Source organism: Cyprinus carpio, chromosome A7 (genome assembly GCF_018340385.1).
Source record: "Cyprinus carpio isolate SPL01 chromosome A7, ASM1834038v1, whole genome shotgun sequence".
In the NCBI taxonomy this organism is placed as follows: domain Eukaryota; kingdom Metazoa; phylum Chordata; class Actinopteri; order Cypriniformes; family Cyprinidae; genus Cyprinus; species Cyprinus carpio.
This window is the reverse complement of record NC_056578.1, coordinates 46,440,963-46,455,018: the sequence shown is the minus strand read 5'-3', so window position 1 is coordinate 46,455,018 and position 14,056 is coordinate 46,440,963. Positions and strand designations below refer to the sequence as shown.

At 39.1% G+C, this 14,056-nt stretch overlaps 2 protein-coding genes across 2 annotated transcripts; both read left to right on the top strand.

Annotated features, from left to right (window-relative positions):
* On the top strand, positions 1-355 carry LOC109069353 (histone H4). The gene has a single exon (XM_019085986.2). The coding sequence runs from the start codon at positions 37-39 to the stop codon at positions 346-348; it is 312 nt and encodes a 103-aa protein (XP_018941531.1). The 5' UTR covers positions 1-36; the 3' UTR covers positions 349-355.
* A 767-nt stretch (positions 356-1,122) lies between these two features.
* On the top strand, positions 1,123-2,182 carry LOC122145754 (histone H2B-like). Its single transcript, XM_042761309.1, has one exon. The coding sequence runs from the start codon at positions 1,147-1,149 to the stop codon at positions 1,519-1,521; it is 375 nt and encodes a 124-aa protein (XP_042617243.1). The 5' UTR covers positions 1,123-1,146; the 3' UTR covers positions 1,522-2,182.
* The last annotated feature ends 11,874 nt before the right edge of the window (positions 2,183-14,056 follow it).

The window sequence follows — 14,056 nt, the reverse complement described above, 5'->3', positions numbered from 1 at the left end:
TTTCGTCGCTCGACTGAAACTAGAAACATATTCATCATGTCTGGAAGAGGCAAAGGCGGTAAAGGACTCGGGAAAGGAGGCGCTAAGCGTCATCGTAAAGTTCTGCGTGATAACATCCAGGGAATCACCAAACCCGCCATTCGTCGTCTCGCTCGCCGCGGCGGAGTAAAGCGCATTTCCGGTCTGATCTACGAGGAAACCCGCGGGGTACTGAAGGTGTTCCTGGAGAACGTGATCCGCGACGCCGTCACCTACACCGAGCACGCCAAGAGAAAGACCGTCACCGCCATGGACGTTGTGTACGCGCTCAAACGACAGGGACGCACCTTGTACGGTTTCGGAGGTTAAACACCGTAAACCACAAACACAACGGCTCTTTTAAGAGCCACCCACACTCTCACACAAAGAGTTAATGTTGAAAATGTCTGTTTTACGTTCTTAAGTGCAAACTATTAAGAAAACCCTTGTGAATAAATTATTTGTAAAGAATGAAAATTTAACGCTGATATCTTTGTTCTGAGATGATTGCCATTTCTTTGTTTCTAAGCCATAAACCTTACAATTTCTTTTTTTTTTTTTTTTTTACACGAGGCGTATACAATGGAAGAGTTGTCTATTTTATCGTATGTGCGTTTCCATTTCATGTAGACATATATATACATATTTAACTGAATCCCAGAATCAAAAGGAAACACTAAGATGGCAGAGGTACTTAAAGCAAAAGTGAAATTGCCAAGAGAACACAAAGAATCGTTAGTTTTCTTTTCTCCACATTTTATATGGGTTTATAAGGGATTTTACACTGCTTGTATTTGATCCTTTGTGACATTTGAGATGCATTTTCTTGTATAGAAAAAACTAACAAAAAGAGCGGGAATTTAAACAAAGGAAACTGAGTCGGTGGGGGGTGTCGGTTATAATCTACTTGCGGGCGGAGTTATAATCTACTTGCATGTGATTGGTTCTCGTTCCACTCGTGATGCTTCGAGTTGTCCAATTAAACACGAGTTTATGGGTTTGACCAATGAAAACACACAATCAGAAGCTTCCACATGTTTGTGTAAATTAGCATAGATCAGTGAATAAACGTCTCTGTCCCGCTTATTCTAATCATTGTTTTTTGAGGTTTTGATCTCCAGCAGCATCATGCCTGAACCAGCGAAGTCCGCACCGAAGAAAGGCTCCAAGAAGGCCGTCACTAAGACCGCCGCGAAAGGAGGAAAGAAACGCAGAAAGTCCAGAAAAGAGAGCTACGCCATCTACGTGTACAAAGTGCTGAAGCAGGTTCATCCTGACACCGGGATATCTTCGAAGGCGATGGGCATCATGAACTCTTTCGTCAACGACATCTTCGAGCGCATCGCCGGTGAAGCGTCTCGTCTCGCTCACTACAACAAGCGCTCCACCATCACTTCCCGAGAGATCCAGACCGCCGTGCGTCTGCTGCTGCCCGGGGAGCTGGCCAAACACGCCGTGTCTGAGGGCACCAAGGCCGTCACCAAGTACACCAGCTCCAAGTAGAGCTCCGCTGCAGCTCTCACACACAAAGGCTCTTTTAAGAGCCACCCATATTTTCACAAAGAGGCTTTAAATAAGCGTGTCTTTATTTTTTTCATAATTACTATGTGAAATGTGACGTTAATGCTTAATAGTTTAGTTTCTTTAAATTTGTTTGACTGTTTTATGTTGTCGGTGAAAGATGTGTTTGTGTTCACTCTTAAGTTCAATCTGTTTGTTTAGCAGTGTGTATCATTTATGCTGCGGCGCCCGGGGAGCAGTTGGGGGTTCGGTGTCTTGCCCCCCCAACAGCGAGTCATGGGTCTTCTCACTAGTGTTTACAGTACGTCAAATACAAGTGCGTTCATATGAACTGAAAAATATCACAGATCGCTTCGCTTGATGGTGAGTGAAACTCTGAAACGTTCTGTCAGAGTCTCCGGCGAGTGAAAATATATCTGTACTAAACAGCCTCCGACTCACACACTGGCGTGCAAAATCTGAGAATTTATTAGCCATTGGCTAATATTAGACATCATTTAGTCACCCAGAGTGAAGATGTAGTCAAATATGCGAGTGTTTTACTCGCAATGTAGAGGGTTGTCTAGACCGAGCAAACGTCTCGCAGTAAAGAAAGAAGGAAATATATCACAAAAGCAGACTTTTTCATGACTCAGAAAATGATGTGTTCTTATCTCGTGCTGTAGAAGTAGAAGTGGTTCAGTCACAATGCTGCGTTTATAACTGCATGAGAGAATAATATACAAGCTGTAAGTTTCCTGACATAATGCAAGCCTTAATTTAAAACACATGGAATAATCAGAGTCAGATATATTTTTGACATCACTACAGGGAAATAACCTGATTTATTAATGAAGTCATGTAAACGCAGATTGCGTTGTCAGTGTTACTGATGTGCATGTAAACGGGGAAAACTGGTTATTTTAATAATCTGATATTTTTGAGTTATCAGCTTACTGGTGTACGTGTAAACATGCTCAGAAACAATATTAGCCATTAGAGCATGCACAAATCCACACTTCAAAAATCTACCAGTAATAGTAGACCATCCGTGGACGTGGCATACTCTTTTCTAATCACACATTCTGTTAAGGATGGATAGTATGAACATTAGGATGCAGGGCCAGTCACCAGCTCTGTCACGTCAGAACTACATTTCCCAGCATCCCTCCTGGTTCCCACCTGCACTTGATCAGCCATCACCACACCTGCCACGCATTAGCCTCTCATCAAGACTCCCATTTAGGCAGACACTCTAACTTCACCTTTGTCTGGTCTTGTTTTGTATTACATACCCATCCAACAGCCTGATTTACTTATCTGTTGTCTGGAGTCTTCATTCCATCCAGTTACTCCAGTCAGCTTTATGAAATTATGACAGATAAAATATGGAATTATGTAGTCAACAAAAACATGTCAGATAACCCAGAATATGTTTTATATTTTCAATCCTTGTCCACCTTTTGCTTTGACTGCTTTGCTCAGCCTCATGAGGTCATCAGCTGGAATAGTTTCCAACAATCTCAAATCCCAAACCATCTCAGCTGGATTAAGATCGGCCCATTTTGAAAACAAATTCATCCATCACTCTCCTTCCTGGACAAATAGCTTTTACAAAACCTAGAGGTGTGTTTGGGGTCATGATCCTGTTGGAAAACAAATGTTGGCCCCACAAAGTGCAAACCAGATGGGATGGCGTGTCGCTTCTGAACGCTGTTGTAGTCATACTGGTTACCTCGTCCTCCAAGGTTCACAGTGGAACCACAGGAACTGTCCATTCACCCTCTAAGTCTAACAAATACAAAAGATGCTAACAGTTTAGGGTTTAGGAAGCAAAGATGAAACCATAGCAGATAGCCGGGAGGGTGAGAGTGAGCGTAGGTTACGTCGAAAGATGACATGTGGAGGGGTAAGTGATGTGTCAGGAACCATGTTGAGGTTAAGAGTGAAGAGGAAGTGATCTGAGGTGTGCAGTGGAGTAACCAGTACATGATCAGTGGAGCAGTGTCGTGTGTAAATAAGGTCCAGTTGGTTGCCTGATTTGTGACTAGCTGTAGTTTACACTCGCGTAAGGTCAAAAGAGGCAAGTAGAGTGTGGAAGTCAGCAGATAGAGGTTTATCTAGGTGGATGTTGAAGTCTCCAAGCATAACTAGGGGAGTACCATCCTCAGGAAAGGTTGAGAGCAGCACATCTAATTCATCCAAAAAGTTACCTAGTGGTCCTGGGGGTCGATAGACAACTACAAAATGGATTTTAAGAGGGTAGGTAACAGTAACGGAATGAGATTCAAAGGAGCTGTTGATACCCAAAGATGGTAAAGGATTAAATTTCCAATCATTAGAGATGAGCAGACCAGTGCCTCCACCTCTTCCAGTCAAACGGGGGGAGTGGGGAAAATGAGAAATTATTAGAGAGGGCTGCAGGTGTAGCAGTGTCCTCTGGTTTGATCCAGGTCTCTGTCAGGGCCATGAGATTAAGCTTTGAATGACTAATAATAGAAGTAATGAAAATCGGCTTTGTTTACAGCAGACTGGCAATTCCAGAGACCAACAGAAAAAAGAAAGTAGTGTATTAGCAGACATAGGCAGAGTGTGCAGGTTGTTAGGATTGCGCTGCCTTCAGTGTGTGATGCATGGTTTCTGTCTTTCTTCGTCTCTTCTTCTTTTTTTAATTGTAACAAACTTTGTGAAATGTGTGCTTGTGCTACAAATTAAGTTCATCTAACAGTGTAGTTTGTTATTTGAACATAATTTCTTGAATTTTTTTTTGGGGGGGGGGTGGACACTTGACTGATTGCACAGACACTACTGGAAGAGAGCTGAACTGGATGATGACATCAGTGAACTGACTTTAGCTGAAAAATGACTCTTTGTTATCGTCTTCTTGCATTATTGAGAAACTATTTCCCTGTTTAACACTGTAAATCTGCTTTGACACAACCAGTATTGTATAAAACGCTATACAAATAAAGGTGACTTGACTTTTAGTCATTAGTTCCAAATCTTACATATTGTTTAGAAAATATGAAATAAAATAAAAAAAGTACAATATTACACAATCCACAAACACATGACAACCATGTTTTAATTATAGTATAATGGCACATCTTCATTTCCTCGTTTAACGTCTCGTTCAGGCTCTGGTCGTGCCTGATGCTTCTGGCTGATGATCAGCAGTTGTGTTTTTTGCGCAAATTAAATCATTGCCTTTTACGATTGTTGACCGTACAACATTATCACAATTACATCTTGGGTAAAAATCCAATTTACTGCTCAATAGACGACAGGGACTCATGAACGACTATCACAAAACATACAAAAAACAAATTTACTTATTTATGGTCTCACCATCTTGAGGTTTTAATATATATATATATATATATATATATATATTTTATATTTAATATTTTTATTACAATAATTTATCATGGTAACCCTATTTCCTAACAAAATACATTAATAACCACAAAAATTTATAAACACAAATGTCAAAAATCAGCAGTTCTTGACTAGTTTAACCTTTTCTGTAATTTCAACCAGCAGGAGCTCAACCAATGATTTCACCCGCTCATGAAAAACTGACATCTGCCACATTTAATTTACTAAAGCACCTGGATCAAACATGCATATATCTATGCACTGACCAGAAGAAGCTTCAAAACGCGTCAGTGTTGGTTTTAACATTCATCACAACGGCATCTGATGCAGATTCCTGATTCGTTGGTTCACGTGGTACTGAACAAGTCTCCTTATTGACTAATTTGGAGACATCACAGTTACGTCACTTGCAGCTGCATGTGCATTGTGGTGGCAGAAAAAAACGCTGGTAACAATGGAGGGAAACGAGTAAAATCCATGGAATTAGAGAAAAAAAATATTGTTGTGCTTTTGGATGTCAGAATCGGAATGCAAATCATTTTTATGTAATACTGTCGTCAAAGACACCAATTGAAGCTAAACACAGACGTTTAAATGGACAGACTATGGATGAAACCTGCTATAATTACACTATTTTTAAAGGATACATTTAATTTAAAAAATAGGTCTATATACAGTAATATTCTCATAATGCAGTTCATAGAGGACATATTTTATAAGCCCTACAGTTACAGCATGAAATACTATTTAAACCTTTAAACATTTTACATAACATTGACCTATTTTATCTCACAATTCTGACTTTTTTTCTTGAAAATGCAAGTTTATCTCTTAGTTCGAACTTTCTATCTTAATTCAACTCAACAATTGGAGTTTGTCAATTCTGAGGAAAAAAAAAAGCCAGAAGTGTGGGATTATAAACTCATGATTGTGAACTGAGGGAAAAAGAGAAAATGACGAGTTGATTTCTCTTATCAGAATTGTGAGATATAATTTCAGATTTGCAAGTGAAAAGTCAAAATTTGGAAACAAACTTAAAATGACCTTTTTTTATTCTTTTATTCCATGGCTTGCATAGACTACTACATTAAAACAGGCTTTTTCTGCCACCAGATAGGCTCCGCCCACAAAAAACATCACTGTTTGCAAACAGACATTGGTCTGTAGAGTGGTGCAACTATGACTCACTTTGTAGGTCACTGACTGTTAGTATCACACTGGTTCCCTCAACAGAAAGCCAACAGAATTTTCCCTTAGGCTTCTGGATTATCAAATAATAATAATAATAATGAATAAAATAAATAAATAAATAATAAGCTCTGTGTTCAACCATAGTTCATGATACTTACACGTTTTTTTCCATCATGTAATCTTCACAGAATAATATAACTTTTATGAATTTTGAAGCCTAAATACCAGCAACAGAACTAAAAAGCTAAACTTAGACTATAAACAAACTACACCTTGGTCGCTTGCCTTCAACGTCACCACCACCACACGACAACGTTTTCAAATTTATTTTTAGAAATATAATCAGTGAAAAGGATTTACTTTGTGGATGAATTTTAATCAGCGTTACATGAACCTTTTCATATAAAAAACTGGAATATGTAGTATTGTAGAGTAACCACAAGGTGATGTTGTTGTGTTATAAGTGTTGTGTTCTTACCTTGAAGTTTGTGTAACAAAGTCCTTGATAGAGACGGCCTGCGATGCCAATGCCTGTGCAGTTTCTGAAGATAGAAGTAAAGATTGACTTCAACTCATTTATGTAGTAGACTACTCTTTGTGAAGATACTACATTTTTGGCAACGAGGATGAAGCACGAAAGCCGTGACAACGATAAGGGGAGAAAATAGATGACGAGGAGAATGGTGCTGATAACTAACGGTGAGGTAAAAATCCCAAACTTGGGAATAATATTCAGAAGTATTGGAGCAATTTTTTGTGGCTAACGAAATTGAAGATGAGGGTAAGCAAAGAGCTATTACTCATTAAGTGTCGTGGGACCACAAAACTTACAGTGTGATGCGGAATCTTCTCAGCCCTGTAAAGCCAAGTGAAAGAACTTATCAGCAGCTGGTAACAATGATAAGAAACCATTTTAATCCTCAGCCAAGTGAGATTGTACAGAGATTCAAATTTGACTCTAGAACAAAGAAATCAACAGAGACTGTGACCGAGTATGTTGCGGAGTTACGTCGCTTGGCACAAGACTGTAATTATGGAGCAACTTTGGATCAAATGCTGAGGGATAGGCTTGTTTGTGGCATAGAGGATGATCAGATTCAGAGACGTTTGCTGTCAGAAACAAATTTGACATTTGAGACTGCTTTTAACATAGCAGTGGCCACCGAAGCCGCAAGCAAACATGTACAAGACTTACAAAATAAATTTAGTGGACAAACTTGTAACAGCGGTCAGGTTTACAAAGCAAGGAAGGCTGATCCAAACAAATTGACACCAGAGACTGCTACCGATGTGGAGGAAAAAACCACAGGGCCAATGAAAATCAGATTTAAAAGCGAAAAGTGTTACGTGGGTGACAAAATAGGCCATAATCGCCAGGGGCCTGTCGTATCAAAAAATAAGCATGGAAGGCCTGCAACTAGAAAAAGAAAGCATTCAATGTGAGTGAAAATAACGAAAGGAACCTGAACAAAAACATCACGTTGGCACAGGGTGCAGTGTTAGTCTAACCAATGAACTAATAAATATACAGTTGAATTGCAGGGTGATGGCAAACCTGTGAACTTTGAAATTGATACAGGGTGCAGTGTTAGTCTAATGAATGAGGGAATGTTTATGGACATCTGGAAAGATTCAGAAGCTCCCAAAATAAGACCCTCAAAAATCAAGTTGAAAACTTATACAGGAGAGCCAGTGGAGATAGTGGGAGTGGCAGATGTTCATGTAAAATATAAGCAGCAGGGAAAAGGAAATGCCCCTTGTCATAGTAAAAGGAACAGGTCCATGTTTGCTAGGCAGAGCTTGGCTGGAAGAAATTTAACTGCAATGGGGAGAAATAAAGCTGGTTCAGTTGGAAAAGATGACGTTGCAGCAAGAGTTAGAAGACAGGTCACGCCGTAACAATGTACGCCTGATAGGACTCCCAGAGGGCCGTGAAGGAGATGATCCAAGTTTTCTTCAAAGGATGCTCCCTATCTGGATACCGGCGTTAAAGAAAAAAGGTCCGATTTAGATTGACCGAGCACACAGAATCTCCAATAAATCTCGCACTTTGATCTTTAGAGTGCTTTGTTACCAGCACCGACAGGCAATTCTCCAAAGTGACAGTGAAAGATGAAAGTGACGTGACATTCAGCCAAGTATGGTGACCCATACTCAGAATTCGTGCTCTGTATTTAACCCATCCGAAGTGCACACACACACGGAGCAGTGGGCAGCCATTTTATGCTGCGGCGCCCGGGGAGCAGTTGGGGGTTCGATGCCTTGCTCAAGGACACCTAAGTCGTGGTATTGAAGGTGGAGAGAGAACTGTACATGCACTCCCCCCACCCACAATTCCTGCCGGCCCGAGACTCGAACTCACCATTCGAACTCACAACCCTTCGATTGGGAGTCCGACTCTCTAACCATTAGGCCACGACTTCCAAGGTGCTAGGGAAGCGATGAAAGCAGAAACCACTTCGAGATCAGAAGCACCTGCGGCGGTTTTTTCGCTGATTACAGCGTGTTCACTTCCCGCAGAAGACAGGCCTTCGGAAGCGTTCAGGAGTTACATGCGATGGGAATTCAAAATTTTCTCATTTACCCCCGCTGTACTTCGCGTCAGTTCTGGAAGCAGTCAACAATCGTTCGAGTTAAAAAAGCTGCGGAATTCTTGGCCGAAGCTTGTAATGGTCAGGCATCGTAAACTGACCTTTTATGGACCTCCACTTCCTACAGAATCAATGGATGAGGAAAGCGAGCCTTTGAAAGTACCAGGAGTGAGTGAGCGCTCTGTTCATAAAGTGCATCCTCCATCAGTTTCGGATGATTGGAACGTGTAATGAATATACATACATATATATATATCTTTTTTTTTTTTTTTTGTGCAGTCAAACGGTTTGATGTGTATATAGTCTGTTCATGTAGGCATATAGGTTTGATCTTTACTTATTGTTAATATAGTGCACTTCATACAAATTTTTGTTATCTATCTGCGCAGAAAAGCGATAGATATCGCGTTAATTCAGGAATCACATTTAAAGAGAATGGACGTTTCAGAGGTTACAGAATAGATTTTATATAAGTGGCTGCTTTTTCTATGGATAATACTAAAATTAAAGGTACCATTGTTTTGATTTCTCGCAGCTGTAACTCAAGGTTGATAGAGAAAGTCAGGACCAATCTGGCAGGCTTGCTTATTTTTGCACAAATATTAAGGGAAAGAACATAGCATTCATATCAGTCTATGCTCCTACAATATTTGAAGCTAATATTCCCTGCATCCCGCATGTTACTAGTCACCTGCTTTCTTTAACAAATTATTCTTTGATTATTGGGGGGGTATATAGAATGCAGTTATAAACCCAGTACTGGACAGATCTTCCTCCTCCAATTTAGTTCAGCTTAACTCTTCTGCTGCACTTTAAGATTTTGTTAAAGCGCTGAATCTGGTTGATGTTTGGAGATTTGAGAACCACTAGAGTAGGAATTACACGACATCTTTCATCTTCAAGAATAGACTAATTACTGTGTTCCAAAGAACTTTTAAATTATTTTGAGCATACAGAAATACTTCCAGCTCTTCTTGCAGATCACAAACCTATAATGACATACTTTAAGTGCAATCCGCTGATTGAAAGATATCCGCGGTGGCGTTTTTAATATTTTCTCTTTTGCAGAATAGCCAGTTTGATAACGATTTCAAAGCTGGTCTATCTGAATTTCTTTCATTTAATATTGGTTCTGTTGATGACCCTATATTTGTTTGGGAAGCTACAAAAGGTTTCATTAAAGATTCCTCTATAGCCTTTGGCACCAATATGAAAAAGATGCAAAATCAAAGAATTGACTTTTTAGAAAAAGAATGTCAAAAGCTTGATTGTCACTAAACTCTTCTTATTCTAGTTTGGTATTTAAGACACTTCGGACCCTTAAGGCAGAACTGAATGATCTTTTAAGAATGAAAGCTGAATTTGTGATTTTCAGGACCAGACAGACCTATTATTTCAGAGATGCTAAACCCAGCAAACTCTTAGCCCTAAGACTGAAACAAAGTCAGGCGAAAGCCTGTATTGACATAATTAATCACCCGTCTAAAGGGTTGTTCAGGGATGGAAAATAAATGAACTTAACGTTTTCTAATTCTATTCCAAACTCTACACCTCTGAACTTAACTCTTCAAGTTCAAGTCATACTGACTTTCTGCAGTCTCTCAATCTACCTTGTCTAAGTCATGAAGAAGCTGAACTTTTAGGCCAGCCTGTCACCTTAGAGGAGCTTAACGAGGCTTTACAAGGCGCTAAGAAAGGCAAAAAAGCGCCAGGCATAGATGAAATCCCAGCAGAGCTATTTCTGAAATATTTCGATTTACTGGGGCCTGTCTTCCTAACTTCCGTACATGCTGCTGTAGAGGCTGGCGCTTTTCATCCACAAATGAATACAGCACTGATTTCGTTTGACACCTAAAAAAGGAAAAGATCATTCAGACTGTGCAAATTATAGACCTATTAGTTTGTTAAATACTGATATTAAAATGTATGCTAGAATCCTTGCCTTGCGATTACAACGGTAAATAAATAAACTAGTGCATCCAGACCAGACCGGCTTTATGCCAAACAGACTGGCTGCAGACAATATTCAGAGATGCATGTCAAACATGAGACTCAGGGCTGTCCCACTCCAGCTCCAGTTCTTTATTGGATGCGGAGAAGGCATTTGATAGGCTGGAGTGGAACTACCTTTGGTCTGTTTTGGATGGATATGGACTTGGCAAAGGCTTCGTGAATATGATTAAGGCCTTATATAAGAACCCCATGGCTTCTGTAGTAACTAATGGGGTGCACTCTTTACCCTTCCATTTAAAAAGAGGCACAAGACAAGGGTGCCCTTTATCCCCAATGTTATTTGCGTTTTCCCTCAAGCCTCTGGCACATCTGATAAGACAGGAAAACGTTTGTTCAATCTCAGTTAGTTCTTATAAACAACATATATCTCTTTATGCGGATGATGTATTTCTTTTTATTTCGGATCTTCAAGTTTCAATTCCGCAGATTCTAGAGGTATTTGGAAAGTTTAGCACTCTGTCTGGTTACAAAATTAACTGGAAAAAAACTCCTCCTTGCTTCCACTTAATAGTATGGCCAAAGCAGTCAGGATATTTTGGGACCTAAAAGACATGTTAAGTTTTCAAGAATTGTGTAAACAGTATGGAAACAGAAACTTCTTCCTTGTTTTTATATCTGCACCTCAGATCGGCCATGAAGGCCTACGGAGTGCCCTGGGGGAGAATGCTCCCCATACATCCAATTATTACCCGGCTTGATAGGACTTGATTTGGACATTTTACCTCATGGATGTACGCGAAGGTTCTGAAGGGCCTCATCAAAGGGCTTAGCTATACAGCGTGTATGGGAAAGAGACTGTGAACTCGATAAGCATATCTTGAATTGGGGTAGAACATGGAAGAAACGTTTTTACTTCATCAAGAAATCCAAATCACCAACTGATTAATTTTAACTTCTGTCACAGAACTTAATGGACCCCACTGAAGAGACAATCGGATTGACTCTTCATTTCAGCCCCTTCTGCAATAACTGTTTCTGAATCTACAACTTGGAACCTTTTTCCACATCATGTGGGAATGTGATAAGGTCAAAAAAAAATTTGAATGCAGTATGTACTGTCTTATCAAAAATTATTGAGTACCCTATACTGGTGAACCTGCTGTATTTTATTTGAAAGACGATTCTACGTTGAGTTTTTCTAAGTTGCAAAAAATGATTTGGCTTGCCGGGTTGACATCTGCCAAAAAATTGTTAGCTCAACACTGGCTCCCTCCACATAATTTGGATATTGTACAAAGTTGCTAATGCAACTTTAGGACATTATTATGTTAGAAATATCCACTGCCCGGGTGAATATGGTACAACTTTCTACATTACAGACCTGGACTATAGCTGCTGAGGAAGATCTCCAAATATATTACACAGAACAATGACTTGGACTTAGAATGAAGCGGGGGTTATTGTTTTTTTATTTATTTATTTATTTATTTATCTTATTTACTTCTCACGGAAATTTATGTTCCATGATCACTGTGACTTTTTCTGTTAATGCTATTAGTGTGCTCCCCATTGTAAAGAGACCGCAGGGTTGAAGAGGGAGGGGGGTTGGATGATGTTAAATTGAGATGTTACATTGTTATCATTTTGACTTGTTTGCTAATAAAAAATAAAATAAAAATAAAAATAAATAAATAAATAGTAAGCTAATAAATTTAAATAATCATAACTAAAGCACATATGTATATTTTGAAATAAGGTGCATTAAAAGTCAATAAATCCTTGATGAATATGAATATTTTAATAAAAAAAAAAAACGTGTCTACATGTAGTTTCAATAAAATTCTTGTGCATTCATTCCTGCCAGACCTGAGACTCGAACCCACAGCCTTTGGGTTACAAATCTGACTTTCTAACCATTAGGGCACTACTGCCTGACAGAAAAAAAATAAAATAAATAAATAAAAAAAATAAAATAAACTTTGTCGAACAGCAATCTAAAATGTGAGAAACTATTACTTTGTTATTCAACAATTAACTGTACTAATTGTACTACAATTGGAAAATACTATAAATTGACCAACTGTTTGGTGTGATTGATGCTTAATGTCTCTGACATTAGACAGCTTGTTTACACCACAGACCTTATTTCAGGGGATTTAATCACACTCCCATTCATAAACCCATTGACTCTGGAAATGGAAGTGCTAAAATTACCTCGTTTCCGGGTTTTCGCCTACAAATTGACTCCATAGTTCCACCACTTCTATTTGGTTAAAGTAAATTGTCAGCACTGAATATCAAAAACTTTTGTTGCATATGAACATTCATAAATTCAGATTTTAAATAGATGTACGTTACCTTGTTTTCTAGGGGATAGTAGACTCAGTTTAAAACTGTTTACTTTTACTTGATCACATTACTCACAATTTTATTTCATCTTGAAAAGTACTTGTTGCATTTATGCATTATATTTTCTTCCATCTTTCCCATTAAACATGGTAAGTGGAAGCTAAATGTTTGGTTTGACATGCAAAAAAACAATGACCATTGTTTTTGTGTCTAAAAACAATGAAGTTTTTTTTTTTTTTTGTTTTTCCGGATTTGTTCGGACTTTGTAAAAGTCAAAGTCTGTGGTAATTTACAGTTGACGAGAGTGGGAATAAGTTGCCACTGGAAACTAAGTTCCTACTGATAATTTTAGGTCGCAATAGAACTGAACTGTATTTTTATTGTGAATACACAAACCAATCCATAACTGCGATTTTCCTTTTTTTGTGTGTGCTAAACATGCTTAACAAAAATGGTCAGCATAAGAATGATTTTTCCAAAAATCAAAGACCACAAAAATCATCTGTTTCCTGTGGTCTTGTCCCGGTGGTCGTCTGAGACAAGGTCTTTACAGGGGATCTGTCTCTGGGGCTCTAGTCCCTGGTCTCCGCTGTCTTTCCAGGCTGTAGAGGTCTTTCTAGGTGCTGATCCACCATCTGGGCTGGATACATACTGTACCATAGTGAAAACACTAACCCACTCAAATGAATAAACACTGGATCTGGTGGCTCACGGTGACCTCGGAATAAGAGAGAAACAGACTAATATGGCGTAGATGCCATTCTTCTAACGATGTAGCAAGTACATCGGGTGTTATAGGAAGTGTTCCGGTTCGGTTTACCTAATTAATGCAGCCTAAAAATCCTTTACTTGGTTTGGATATTAGAAGTGTATTAGTATGTTATGTGTAAGCCAGGTTAAAGAGATGGGTCTTTAATCTAGATTTAAACTGCAAGAGTGTGTCTGCCTCGAACAATGTTAGGTAGGTTATTCCAGAGTTTGAAGCTAAATAGGAGAAGGATCTGCAGCCCGCAGTTGACTTTGATATTCTAGGTATTAACAAATTGCCAGAGTTTGAAGCGCCCAGCAGGGCGTGG